The sequence below is a fragment of the Rhineura floridana genome, chromosome 1 (assembly GCF_030035675.1).
Source record: "Rhineura floridana isolate rRhiFlo1 chromosome 1, rRhiFlo1.hap2, whole genome shotgun sequence".
NCBI classification, from domain to species: Eukaryota; Metazoa; Chordata; class Lepidosauria; order Squamata; family Rhineuridae; genus Rhineura; species Rhineura floridana.
This window is the reverse complement of record NC_084480.1, coordinates 160612841-160626917: the sequence shown is the minus strand read 5'-3', so window position 1 is coordinate 160626917 and position 14077 is coordinate 160612841. Positions and strand designations below refer to the sequence as shown.

General features: G+C 43.2%; 1 protein-coding gene across 10 annotated transcripts in view; it reads right to left on the bottom strand.

Moving 5' to 3' along the window:
- The window catches only part of DOCK6 (dedicator of cytokinesis 6), a 152582-nt gene that overhangs the window by 116569 nt on the left and 21936 nt on the right, over window positions 1–14077 (bottom strand). For 8 of the 10 annotated variants that reach the window (XM_061582426.1, XM_061582416.1, XM_061582407.1 and 5 more), the window contains exons 3-5: window positions 8474–8649; window positions 3060–3128; window positions 336–465 (exon numbers count right to left, since the gene is read on the bottom strand). In XM_061582426.1, coding sequence (XP_061438410.1) covers window positions 336–465; window positions 3060–3128; window positions 8474–8649 — 375 coding nt within the window. Of the gene's footprint in view, window positions 1–335; window positions 466–3059; window positions 3129–8473; window positions 8650–10565; window positions 10648–14077 lie in introns of those variants that run through there. The other 2 variants (XM_061582367.1, XM_061582377.1) reach the window with 2 other exon arrangements.

The window sequence follows — 14077 nt, the reverse complement described above, 5'->3', positions numbered from 1 at the left end:
GGTTTAAAATACAAGAGCCAGGTTTACAGAGAATTTCTGCATCCTTACATTCAGAAAGGTTGGTCAGATCTCACATTTTGATACTTCTGAACTCAATGTAATTCCTACTGAAGCCACAGACCTTATAGAACCTTTGCTGTGGGCCAAGATTTCTAGGCTGAGTCTAATCCATTCCTAAATCAGGTGTTCCCACCTCTCTATCTAGTTAAGAAAATCTGAAGGGGTCCAATGAGGTCATCCGTACCATATTATGAGCCTTTTGCTCATGCACACCTTACAGAACACAAAAACAGCTGTTCCAACATGCTAGACTTTATGAACCTGACTTGACTTACCGAATCCCCTTGACTGTTCCGCTCTTCAGCTACTTCATCTAGTTCAAAGACTTGCCTAGGCAGACCCTTCTGCCTTTCCTTTTGCCTCTCAGCTGTAACAGCACTGTACATGGTGCTCAGCCTTTGGTACCTAAACCAGGGCAGAAGAAACTGTGATGATATTGTTTGCTGGGAACCTGTGAGACAGCATGAATGTAGGGGAAACAAAGACAATCACATCAGGCTTTTCAAAGATGCTGTTCAACTTGCTATGAATGCTTCTGGACAAGTTTCTTGTAGGGGGTTATTTATCACCTTATAATGCATCCTTCAGATGACAATGGATTTTAAATCCTAGAAATTACATCACAGATAAAGCCTAGAATCCATATTGAGATTCCCCACCCCTTGCAGGTGTTTCATAAGCGTCTCTCATTGGGTTTCCTCCACTGCAATAAAGCTAAATAATGTGTCCGCAGTAAACAGGTTCAGCTGTCAGAATATGCTTTTTAACTTGAGGTTGTGCGCACTAACCACAGCAAGCTGGGAAGGAAGCTGACTCTCTGTGCATGCTGGGAGGTAATTTAGGAGCAGCCCAGAGATGGAAACAGGCTAGTCAGTAATTCTCAGTCCACTCAAGGTAATGAACATATAGAGTTTTATAGCCAAAACTACAGTAGGGCCCCACTCATACGGCAGGTTAAGTTCCAGACTCCCGCTGGAAAGCAAAAACAGCTGAAAAGCAGATCAGCTGTAGTGCAGGGGTCTGGAACCCGTGATCAGCTCGAGTGGAGGAGTCTGATCGTGCCAGAAGAGAAGATCAGCTGGAGCACGCTACAGCTGATCTTCCCCTCCTCCGGCGCGATCAGCTGGAGAGTGGGGAGCTCCAGCCCCCCTCCAGCTGATCGCCCCGCTGGCGCCATATTAGTGGAATGCCAAAAAGCGGGGCACCGAGAAGCGGGGCCCTACTGTATAGGGCAAGTGGAAACAAATAAAGTCTCCTGGTGTCTCTCTACTGTGGCAATACACATTATAGCAAAAAATAAGACTGTGCTTTGCCATTAGCCAGCCTAGCCCTGTTAAGGCACCTAACTGCTGATCCAATTGCTTGCTTTCTGCACTGCCTTAGCAGGGTTGATGGCTGGTGCAGGAATTGATCGGGGCTCCTCAGAGGATGCCCAAAGTCAAGGAATCTCCACTTGTTCATTATGTCCTGACAGCAGAAAACCTGAAATGGATACTTAAAGAGGGCAGGAGCATGTAACTGTTTCTCATACCATCTTAATATGTTAATCCACTCCCTTGTTCAAACTGGGCTCACCAGATTAGGAAGGCAAGTCATCAATCACAGGCTGTAGGGTGGGTCACTAAAATGCTTATTATGCAGAAGCCAACAGGACTCTTGACAGAGTGAACTCTGTTTGAAAGATTCACACAAGCAGAGTTCAATCAACCAAACAATTTTATTGCTTTTAGCCAATGGCCATCGCAAATACAAATACAGATGAGGTACACAAAGTGATAAAAAAAGTTAAAAATCCGGGTTAATGGCCAACAAATTAGGTATGACAATTATCATTTAAAGATTGAAAATGGGCAGCGCGTAATTTCTTTGCTGCCAGGGCATACTTGGCGACTAAAGTAGTCACATGATTGCAATCATCGATTAAAAGCTCCACCACTAGCTCCTGGGGACATTTGGGAGAGGTGGAATTAATAAATTGTGCCAGAAATTTCTGTCTGGGACCGTCGTATAGTGGGCAGTGTAATAAGTAGTGGATAATATCTTCGACAGTGTTACACCCTGCAATGCATTTCCGCTCTTCAGTAGGAATACCTTGATACCTCCCTGCTAAATAGGCAGAGGGCATCAGTTGGAATCTCAGTTCGGAAAATGCTCTGCGAAGAGAGGGATGTGTAAGAAGGTCCAAGTACCCTGATCTAGCATGATTTAGTTTAATTTGAGGGTACCAGATGGAAAAGGTGGCTAGTACAATAGATACCCAATCTTGGCCTATTGCGCGGTCGAAGACCCAACTCCTGAGGGCTTGTGGACTAAAGTTCGAAAGCTCGCCCAATGAGATGTTGTATTGGGCCAACAATTCCTGGTTAGTACGGACCCATCCACTCTTGGGCGACTGCTCGAGCCAACAGAGTTTGGTGAGAGAGTTGTCAGGCATATGAATTATTCCACAAGCAGAGTTGACAAGCCTTTATCAGAGCATTCATTATGACTCATCTTAGTGAAACAACTCCACCACCACCGGGTGACTGTTACAGCAATAACTATGCAGTTATTAAAAGGACTTGGACATCTAGAGGTCTGAGTATCAAATGGTTAGTTGTAAGCAAATTAAATTATTTCAGTGCACTTACTGCAGTAATGACATAGTTTTACTCCCATGTACTCTTAAGAAAGTTCCACAGAAAGTTAGAAGAATTTTCCTCCAACTTTTCCATTATGCTTCAGAGGATTAGAGAATGGATGAATAATAGCTTACGGGAAGGTGCAAATGGTTGCTAGTATAAAAAAGGAAGTGAGAGGAGTGTAAGGTAGTGGAGGTTTCTTTAGTTAGAAGAGTTTTAGTTAGGAAGCCATTTTTGAAATTCACTGCTTTTTAGTGGTGCACACATCCAAAATATTAACCATCGTCACCAAATTTCACCACCACAATAGCAGAGCAGCAGTCTTTGCCATCCTTTCCCAAGCACCTTGAAAGCATAGGGCAGAGCCATCCAACCTACTTTCTCTGGACAATTAGCCAGTCCTCTGTGTAGACTTGTACAGCATCTCGTACACGGGCATCCTGCTTCCTGGAAAAGAAAGGAGGAGAATGAGGCCTTGCAGACACAGTAGGGTAGTAAAAATGTCAACAGATTGGTAGCTTCTACAGGCTTATCTACTAGGCTAATTAAGGATCAAATTTCTCTCCACACTTTTATTGAACAACTCATAACTCCCCCTGGATATTCTTTTTTCTCTCACATAGGTCACAAGAGCCCAATTACCTTGCAGATTCCTAGCACAGTCAAATTAAAAACCTAGTCCCTGAAAACTACTAGCCTTAGTCCTTGTACTAGACTTCGACTCAGAGACTACAGTTGTTGCTAGCTTTCAGTAGCAGTCAAGAGTGCTTTTATCTATTTGGCAAGTTGGACGTTTGTCTCAGATTTGGATCTGGTGGCCATCCTGGTTTTGTAACCAAGATGGCTTTAGCTGGTGCAGAACACAGCAATACGCCTCCTAACAGGGTGGGATGACAGCAGCACATTCCATTAACAATATGCCTGCAATGGAATGCCTGTTGTCTGCTGGGAAAAACTCAGTCTGCGGCTTTTAGCACTAAAAAGGTCTAGAAGGCCAAGTTCATGCAGAGAGGTGCTTCTGGTGATTGCCCTCCATTTCTAGGGACCACATCATATTTTGGGCAGGGCACGGTTAATATATTTTAAGCATGCAACCAAAAATGTGAAGAACTTGTGTTTGCATATGATACAAGTACGTTAATCTGGGAGCTGTTATTGACTGCAGGGGCCTCTTGGATATATTATTATTAACAACAACATTTATAGCCCTCCCTTCATCAATAGTCTCCAGGACTGGTTACATACGTGGGTATATACTAGAATTCCCACTTGCAAGGGATAATTAATTTATAAAAATATTTTAAAGTATTGTTAAAATGCATTTTCCATAATTTTAATTAGAATAATTAGAGCCCACATGAATAGGATAAGTTATAAATGTAAAAAAATATAAAGTACCATCACAATAAGAAGTCATGTTCGTAGCCAGAAGTACAACAGCTTGGATCCTGGGCAGCAGCTTCACTGGAGCATCTACAAACGTAACTGCCTCCCATTTGTGCCATTAGAGCACTTTCCCTCTTACTCATAAGGGTGACCCCCTTTCATGAGAGTTTACCCTCTTGTCTGTTCCACTCACAATATCTTTGTCTTGATGGGCTGGTAAAGGTGTTTCCAGAGGGAAAATAGTATATTTCTTAACACTGCTCAGTTCTTCCCTAAAGTGTGCCACATACTGTCTCTTGAATAATACAATTATGCTGAATTTTGTGTGTGTGTTTGTGTGTGTGCGTGTCCAAATTACATTTCAGAAGATTATGGATGAAATTCTTCATCAATGTATTATATAGCCACAAAAATGGCTGTATATTAGAGCCACCATGGATTTCTCGCATTCCGCAATGTTAAACTGAAAATACCCCAATGCCATTCTGATGCTTCCCATAACCTCATTTCAAAACAAAACCTTACAAAATGTATAGTCCTGAACTCAGAAATGCTTGCTTAACAACCCCCTAAATTTTAATGGCAATACACAAAACAGTCAGAGAGAATCAAGAGTTCAAACTGTAAAAAGAGAGAAAAAAAACCCAGACCTCTTTTGGACTTTTTTCTGTCAGAGTTCTCATAATTTGTTCAAATTAATTAAAAACCAGCCATGTTCACAGAGTACCTGTAATCCCATTACTGACCTTGCCCCATACTTCATCTTCTGCAGTTTAAAAGTTTAAAAAAATGCCTGGCTGATTTTTAATTAACTTAAGAAATTTAGCATTGAACTCAATGATAAGGCCGGACATGCTCAGTAAGAATCAACTGTCAGTGTTCTAAAAGCCAGACTCACAGCTGCTGGGCTTGGCTAATCAGGGGGCCACACCCACGCCAGTCCTTTATTTCACTTTAGACAATCACACCTTCCCTCAAAGAATCCTGGGACATGTCGTTTGTAAATGGTGTTGAGAGGAGACTCCTAGTCTCCTGACAGAGCTCTAGTGGCCAGAGTGGTTTAACAGTCAGCCACTCTGACTGAAGCTCTGTGAGGGGGTCTCCTCACAACTCTCAGCACCCTTCACCAGCTACACTTCCCAGGATTCTTTGGGAGAAGCCATCACTGTCTAAAATGAAATAAAGGTCTAGTGTGGATGTGGCCAGGGTCAGCTTTGGTTTAAATTTGGGTGGGAAGCTACATGTGCCTGCTGTAGAATAAAAAGGTGAGGGAAACGCTGAAAAAGAATGATACTGTTCACAATGTTTTCTTTTTGGAAAGGAAAGGGGCTTTCCTTCTGCCCAGTGCCCACCCACCCAATCTCCTCCTCTCCCTCTACCCTTCCTGCCCTCCCTCCCTGACCCTCTCCCAGGTCAGTTTCTCTTGCATGATTGCACTGGAGTAAATCCCACTGTACTCAAAAAGCATGCAAATGATCAAACCTGCCCTCTTCTCCTCCTATCCCCTCCCTCTTGCCCCTTCCCTCCCCCTTCCAATCCCCTCCTTCCCCCTCCTCCTCCTTCTGCTTCCCTCTCCCCTCCCTTCCTCCTTCCCTCTCCTCTCCCCACCTCCTCCCCCATGGTAAGTATTACCTATCCTAACCATGATTGCACAGGAGTAAATCCCACTGAACTCAATAAGCAATCCATTCCACTCACCATATGCTCAGAGGCACATGTCACTGAATTCTTCCAAGCTACACAGGAAGTGGACTGGACTGTGAAAGACCACCCCAAATTGTGTTTACATTTTTACAAATTTGTAGGGCAGTACAATATCTCAGAGAGGAGGTCAGGTCTCCTGCTCCCCTGGTGCATTCACTACAGCTGCCCAATTTCCCTGCTTTTAAAATGTGATAGAAATATCTGTTGGCTACAGGTACATTCTTAAACCGCAAGGTTTTTTGCCTATTAGTGAATATATATATGATTCAGCAAAGCTGCTATTGGATACTTTTCTTTGACTTTAGTATAAACTTATTACATACACACAGTACTAACTTTAAATCATCACTTGACCATGTCTCAGTTTGATTATGTTTTTATGTGTGCTTTTATACTCTTTGCTGAAGCTCATTGTAAAGTCAATCTGTAAATATGATTGGCTTCACTCAAAATAATTTTGAAATTACTTAGGGGACTATCTGGTCCCTTGTCACATCCTTATCACTCTCCATCTTGTGTGCGTGCTTTAAGTAAGAATCCTCTACTTCATCTCGCCCTGTGCATCCTTCCTACAGATGCCCCTAAAGGCAGAGATGTGAATACCCTTAGATAAGAAATTTGATTTCCCCTACAAAATCCTACAGGTGATGGGGAATTTTGTAGTTCGTAAAACTGAAGAACACAGGTTTGCAGCAAAAAGGTAGGCATTAATTGAATGACAAGCATATGCTTGGTCAGTCTCCCTCCTAGTGAGTGGAGAACTGGAACCAGGCACTTGTTGCCTGGGGTTTTTATACATTTCAGGACAATAGCATCTACCAATCAGGAGTTAACACATCAGTATGACACAGTATGACATAGGCATTACAGTATTGCACAACTATTTGCATAGGCATTGTACTTTCTGCATCATGTTCTAGTGAATTTAGCAATGTTCAGTACTTCACATAAAAGTACATTTTTGCCATGAGCTGACTGCTCCAGCTACTGAGCTAAGCAATTTAGCTCAGCATTTTAGCTACTGCAATTCTTTCTATGTCTTAGAAATACCAAGATGTTCAGCACAGTGTTCTATGTTATCTTATCTATTAGAGTTGAAGCTGTGTCAAACGTACCAGAGAGAAAAAGACAGTTCTAAAGAGAAAAGGATTCTGGCTGGCTACTCAACTTATTAAAATATTATAAACCTTTATAGCTTTATAAAAGAATATTTTTGCTTATTGTTTGTATATAATAATTTCTCCATCACAGGTACGTGAAAGATACATTACACAAATGTGCTAATATATCAGGATATAAAGTCAATTCTAACAAATAGGAATGGCTGGATATAAACCCTCTAGAAGAAGACATGAAACAGTTAATGGGTGTAATAAAAACACTTTGGTCATGTAAACCAGTAAGATATCTGGGAGTTTGGATAATGCTTGATTTGAAACAACTGGGAGAATTTAACATTGAAAAATGACTACTGGAGGTAGAAAAAGAACTGAGATTTTGGCATACTTTACCATTACCTTGGATGGGATAGATCACATCTGTTAAGATGAATTTTCTCCCAAAACTACTATTCCTGCTTATTAGCATACCACTCCAATTCTCAATCTCTTAAATAAATGGCAGAGTTATGCTAGATTTTATATGGGATTTTAAAAAAACCCAACAGTTGCAGGAAAAGTCTTTTATAAAAGAAGTCAAGATGGGGGAATGGGAATGCCTAATATCAAGGGTTATTATCAAGCAATAAGAGTAACACTCTTAAAAGATTGTCTGTTTATAGATCCTGTTATTCAGGCAGAAAACTAAAGTTAAAAAAGCAAACAATGGCACTGTGAATCAAACTAGGGGGAAATTACAGAACTGATACCATCTGTGAATACTGGCTTGCATGTCTGGTATAAGTTAAAAGAGAAACTTTCACTGGGATTATCACCTGTCCCTTTTATAACAAAAGCTTGATGCATACACATTATATGTTAGGAGACTTGACACCATGGCTTCGAGGGGAGATGGGTGAAATATGAAAACTGATGAATGGGAGTATCATAAAATCATGACATTTCCAACTTAACAGCAACATTAGACCACAGTGCTATCCCAGGTATCAGAAGAGCCAGGGCCGGTTCTAAAGGACGGCCAGGTGGGGCACTGGCCCGAGGGCCCCTGGAGCTACAGGGGCCCCTCCGCTCCCCTTCCGCAATCCGCAGCAGGAGCCGCAGATCGCAGGACAGAAGAAGCTTCCGAGCCACCCGCCATCCCTCCACTTCACCTACCTTTCTCTCTGCTGTTTTTTGCAGTGCGCACAGGGTTGCCATCAATCAAGATGGCGGCCGAGGTTTCCGTAAGGGGCTGAAGCCTCTTCTGCCATCTTGGTTGATGGCAGCAATGCGCGTGCGTGCGTGCCATCAACCAAGATGGCGGCAGAGGCTTCAATCCCTTACAGAAACCTCGGCCACCATCTTGATTGATGGCAACCCTGTGCGTGCAGTGCGCGCAGCTGCAAAAAACAGCAGAGAAAGGTAGGTGAAGCGGGGGATGGCGGGCAGCTTGGAAGCACCTGTCCTGTGATCTGTGCTCCTGCCCTGGATCATGGAAGGGGAGCGGAGGGGCCTAGGGCAGGCTGGTGCCCAAGGGCCCCGGCATGTCTGGAGCTAGCCCTAAGAAGAGCCACAATCCTCAATTAATTAAAAAAATCCACTCACTCATCTTCAGGGATGCCAGCTTCCAGTGTCTGGCAGTCCCGTGGTTCATGGATCACCTCCAGGTCATCAGCAGGAAACTCAACCAGGTCACGAAGCAGACCAGGCTCAGCATCTGGCAGGTGGCTGCCAAGGTACTCCTCAAAGTCTACCGGCTCTACCACTTCTGTCAGAGGCACCTGAGAGAAGGGCAAGAGGGAAAGAAATGGAAAGGAGCCTACACGTCAGAAAAGAGCATGTGGCACAACTCACCTGCTTAAGTTGCCTGGTGTGCCTTAAACACTCCTATTCCATTGCTTGCTGTCATCCATAATAACCAGGATAATGAGGGTGAGACTGTAAGGCCTGAGGCTGGGTCTATATTTATGAATTTACAAAACTCTTTCAATGTGCAGAGTGCTTTACGGTCTCTCATTCATTATCACCACCACACATACACGATGGAGACAAACAGTTAGCTATTATTTCCAATTTAACAGAGAAGGAAATGGATGATCAGTTGCCTAATAATCCAACACATTGCTCAAAACCTGTTCAATTTTTTTCTACACAAAATACTTGGCCCAGTGAACCAACTCACTTATTTTGCATTTCTCAGAAAGGAGTGCTGGGCCTCCACTGGAACTCCAGATGCAATCTGGGCCATTTGCCACTGCAAAGCAAGAGGTGACAGTTGTGGGTTGGAGTTACACAGCTTTAGTTGACCTGCTCAGAAACACCATTTGTTTTCAAGAGTCAAGGGAGCTGGCATGCTGAAAAAAGATGAAGGCAGGAAGATGCACAAAGCCAGAGGTTTCAGGTCTGCACACATCCTTCATAGGAACCGAACCAGACTCAGGCAAAATCACTGGAGAAACTACAGCTTGGAAGCTCTGTAAGTAAATTAATTCCTTTGCTCCAAAGGTCTGGGTAGAATTTCTCAGATGGCCAAATGAGGCAAGTTTTCCCATTGTATAAGTTTATTACAGAGGTGCCTCCCTTTCCACCTTGAAGGCCAACAACAGGCCTGAGGAAGCTGGGGCCCTTCCAGGAAGAAACTTCAGGCAGGTGCAGAAACCAAGGTGAGGAGGACTGCAGAAACTGATCTTATTCCAATTTATTCTAGCTTCTACCACATTGTCACCCTAACCATCACATGACTCGCTTTCTCCACCATAATACATAGATCTGCTCTTAAACTATTACAGTTCCAGCAGGGCCTACGGGACTTGTTGAGTGTCGTTGATCAGAAAACAGCAAGAAGAAACAGGTGCTGAGGGGAGGAGAAGCAAGATTCCTCCCTTTCCTTGAGATAAGAGAACACTCCATGCCACAGGCCACTTGGAAATTGTCCAAATATAAGCATTTGTTCTTATGACAAATGGCAAAAGGAGTAACACATAAGTTTTTCTCCCCCTTCCCCCTTTGGTAAATTACATCCAACTGAACTGCAGAAGCTGTCCTGCTGTTGTTGAGCAAGACAAGAGTGTGCGTGGACACACTTACTGAGAGGCAGGGCTCTCTTCTCACAGTTCCTCAAGCACGCTGAAAAGCCAGATAGGAATCCTCTGAAGGACTCCAAGGCCAGAGACTGCACAACACAAAAGAGTGACTGTCATGAACTGCTGCCAGTTCAGACCAGGACTCAGTTCCCAAACCCAGGGCAACTGATCCTGGCCAGGCACAACCCATGCCTCCCTTACCAGGGCTGGGTAAACCAACAACAACCCTACAAGGTAGGTAGGTGCCACCACCCCTTAAACCTGGTCACCCACTCTGGGCCAAGGGGAAACCCAAACCCAAAGACCTGCCAAGGATTCCAAAGGACAAGAGTCAGGAATACACTCCTTGTCTTGCAGCCTTAGGCAAAATACCCAAATATACGGTAGGTAGTCTGTGACTAATTGGCCAAGCTGCAGAATTCAGAGCCAATTTTCCCCTGAAATGAACACACTCTGGTAAATAAGATGTAGCTTTATTAGAATAAAATATAAGTGCAAAAAGCATAGGAGCAAAATAGTTCCTTCAACCAAACACCCCCAAGGGCTAGGTAAAATACAGAGGGTTCAAATCTCAAATAAAAATAACAACGCTGTCTAGCCTAATCTATACTCACTATAGAGATAAACCAGCAGAGTAACATCATAGTTCCACATCTCCCCAGAGATATATAAGCCTGGATAGCAGATGAAAGATGGAACCCCAACATCAGGTAGCACTAAAAACTCTGGGGAGTTCTTATGGGAAAATGCCCAGGAACAGCCGGGAATTAATTAGCCAATCAGGGGGCTTTCTGATGATGAAATCTTCTGGCGCTTTCGCACCTAATGGTCACACACTCACCAACCTTCAGTCGGCCTTGAAGTACCCGTCTCAAGCTGATAAGCAGGTGTTCCTGCTTACTGCTTAATTAACTGAGTTCAGCTGTGAGAACTGACTGTCTCATGAACTCTCAGAGGCTCCATTTCAGGCAAGATGTTTCCCCCCACAATTCCTTGCCACAGAACCATTTTAGAAACCAGGCATTCTTGACAGTGACCCACAAGAAAGGAAGAACGAGGAGAGCACAGAAGTCTGGAAGACCAAAACTATTATATCCTTTTCAAAGGCATGCAGCCAAGCCGCACTCAAAAAGTTTCCAATTCCAAACTTCTTCAAATCTGGGAAATGGCCATCCACCTTGTCCTCACCCCACAGCTGTTTTAGGAAACCCTGCATTAGGGAGTCCAGGGGGTTTTAGTATAAGGCAACAGATGCTAACAGCTGAAAGCCCAGAAAATACAGTAGAGCCTCTGCAGCTGTTCTGCCCCTTCTGTACATCCATGAGGAACTGATCAATGTAGCTGATATCTGAGCGGCAGCTACTTTTGTCCGCTATGTAGACGTGCTGTGTTCCTCTTACAACCTTACTCCCTGCTAAGGAACTATTAGTAGGGGTCAGGATATGGTGGGCTGTGAGCCAATTAGACCCAAAAGAAAGAAGCCAAAGGATCAACCAAGATCTACTGCCAGCCCCACCCTAACTGACTGGGTTAACAGACGTTAGAACCAGTTCCACTAACCATTCCACTGCTGAAAATGCATTTCAAGATTGGGAATGGAGATGGACTCATGGAATAATGCGAATAATTCATATGTAACTATTTTTCCCAGTCACTTCCTACAGAAATGAAAGGGAGCATTAGTGGTTGTCATGTTTCCCCCAGTTTTCCATCTCAGAACAAGCTTTGGGTTGGTCCGCAAGCCAAAAGAAAACTAAAGCCACCAAGCCCCTCTCTTTCCTATGAGCAAACAATGGAACATTGGCACAGGGTAATAATTTATTAGAGATAAACTGCCATGGTACATGCTTTGCATAAAAAAGGCTCCAACTTCAATCCCTGGCTTCACCAATAACATATATAGCATATAACAGAGCTCAGAAGAATCTTGACCTTGAGGCCTCACCAGCATAATCAATATTGGCTAGATAGTCTGATTCGACAAGGCAGCCTTCCCCAACCTGGTGTTCTCCAGACATTTTGGGTTACAGCTCCCATCAGCCCCAGCCAGCATGGCCAATGGTCTGGGATAATAAGAGCTGTAATCCAAAACACTGGGAGGGCACCAGGTTATAGAAGGCTGTGGCAAGACTAGATCAATTTTGTTTTCTGTGAACAATATGTGCCAGTGAAGATGCAATTTCAAAAGGCTGTTGAGGAATGGATTTTGGTTTACTGGTTCCCTTTTCTGCTTTATATTACTGTCATGTTTAATATTTTAGTTTTGGTAACTTAATCCACGTTGCAAGTCATTACACTGAAACTGCATATTTCTGTAAAATGCTCTGAAGATGTTCTCAGGAAGTACGATATAAGCAAATTAAAAATGAAAAGGTCAATTAGGCTGGCTTGCTAGTCCATAAATAGGTGGATGCATTCCTAAGACAGTCAACTCCTGCACTACTTGTAATTAAGGTGTCTGAGTAACTCAACTTTTAATTAAGAACATTATCTTCTTAGAAAAACAATAGATGTGATCACTGAATCCACTTCCCTCATCGTAACCTACTCATGAGAAGAGGTTTTTAAAAAAGAAAAGAAACCTTTAGAAGGCACTATGCCAGGTATAGAGATGCCAGTGGTTCCCATGTCCAGGAGAAAGGTCAGTTACCTATTCTGGATGGGGCTTCCTCAGAAGGAGCAGGTACATAGTCTAGTGGTACTCCCTGATCCACCTCTGTCTCTAGAGACCCAAGTGACCTCAGCAGGTAGGAGTGCCTTTTGTCACCTTTACTGATAAGACAGCTACAGTCATTCCTGAACAGGAATAATTTACAGGTAATCTGGAAGATGGATTACTGTTTATGTGCTCTGTGTAGGGGCTACCCTTGAGGTTGGTCCAGAAGCTGCAGCTAGTGCAGAAGGCAAAGGCCAAGCTCCTCACTGGAGCAACCTATTGCCAGAATATAACACCATCGCTGAAGGAACTGCACTGGCTGTCAACATTGCCACTGGGTATATAAAGCCATAAACAACTTGGGACCAACCTATTTGAGGGACCACCTTAATTCCATATGTTCCTGCCCTGTCACTGCAGTCTTTGGGAGAAGAGCTTTTAAACATGCCACATGCCCCTGAGGTTCAGTTCATGACCACCCAGAAGCAGGACTTTTAGCACTGTTGCAACTATTTTGTAGAATTTCCTTCCTTTGGACATCTGACAAGCAGCTATGGTGCTATACTTTAGACGCTTGCTTAAAAAATTCTTATTCCAAAAGCTTTCCCTATAGCAGGTGTGAGGAACTACAGCTGCCATTCTCCTTGGCCACTGGCCATGCTTGCTGAGCTTGACACCACCCTACAGTGTGATCCGGCCATGTTGTTCGTACTACTGAAGATGTTTTACTGTTTTTCCCATTCTACTTTGTATATGCTTTCAAGCCTTAAAATGTACACCAGTCTGGTGTTTCTTCATGTAATTCCTACAAAGAAGAAAAAAAGAAAGGCTGAATATGAAATAAAACAAAATAGAGGGGAAACAGAGTACAAGTGAGAGGTAAGGGAAAGCATAGCAACAAAGAAACTCAGGTAACACGTGTAGTCATTGTTAAGAAGTAGAGAAAATCTTGCCATGTACATGGGAAGTACCAAGGACAAATAGGGATGTACATTTGCTTTGGACAAATCCAGATCTGAAGCAAGCCACGTTGGCAAAAAAAAGATGTTATAGCCATTTATTTATTTCCCCATTTATAGTCAATGGGAAGATATGAAGCTTTGGATTTTCCAAAACCAAGTTCTGATTTGGATCTGAGATGAAGTGAGTGTCCTCTAAAGCAGTTAGCACAAATTCAACCCACTTTCCAAGCAGAATTTGAACTGAATCTTTTCTTTGGTGCACCCCTTTAGCAAAAGGTATATATCCCAGGTATCCCAAAGTATAAGAAAGGAGATTCAGTGAAGAAGACAAAGATTCATCTAGCTTCCACATCCCGCCAAAATTATACATCTTTAAGACTCCCACAAAACATGTGAATCAACAGGCATCATGGAGGACCCTACTTCAAATCTATTAAGAGAGAGTGTGCCTCCATGTTTGCCTGGACTCTTTAAATAATTAGAGCTGCAGTCGTATTTGCAATGGCTA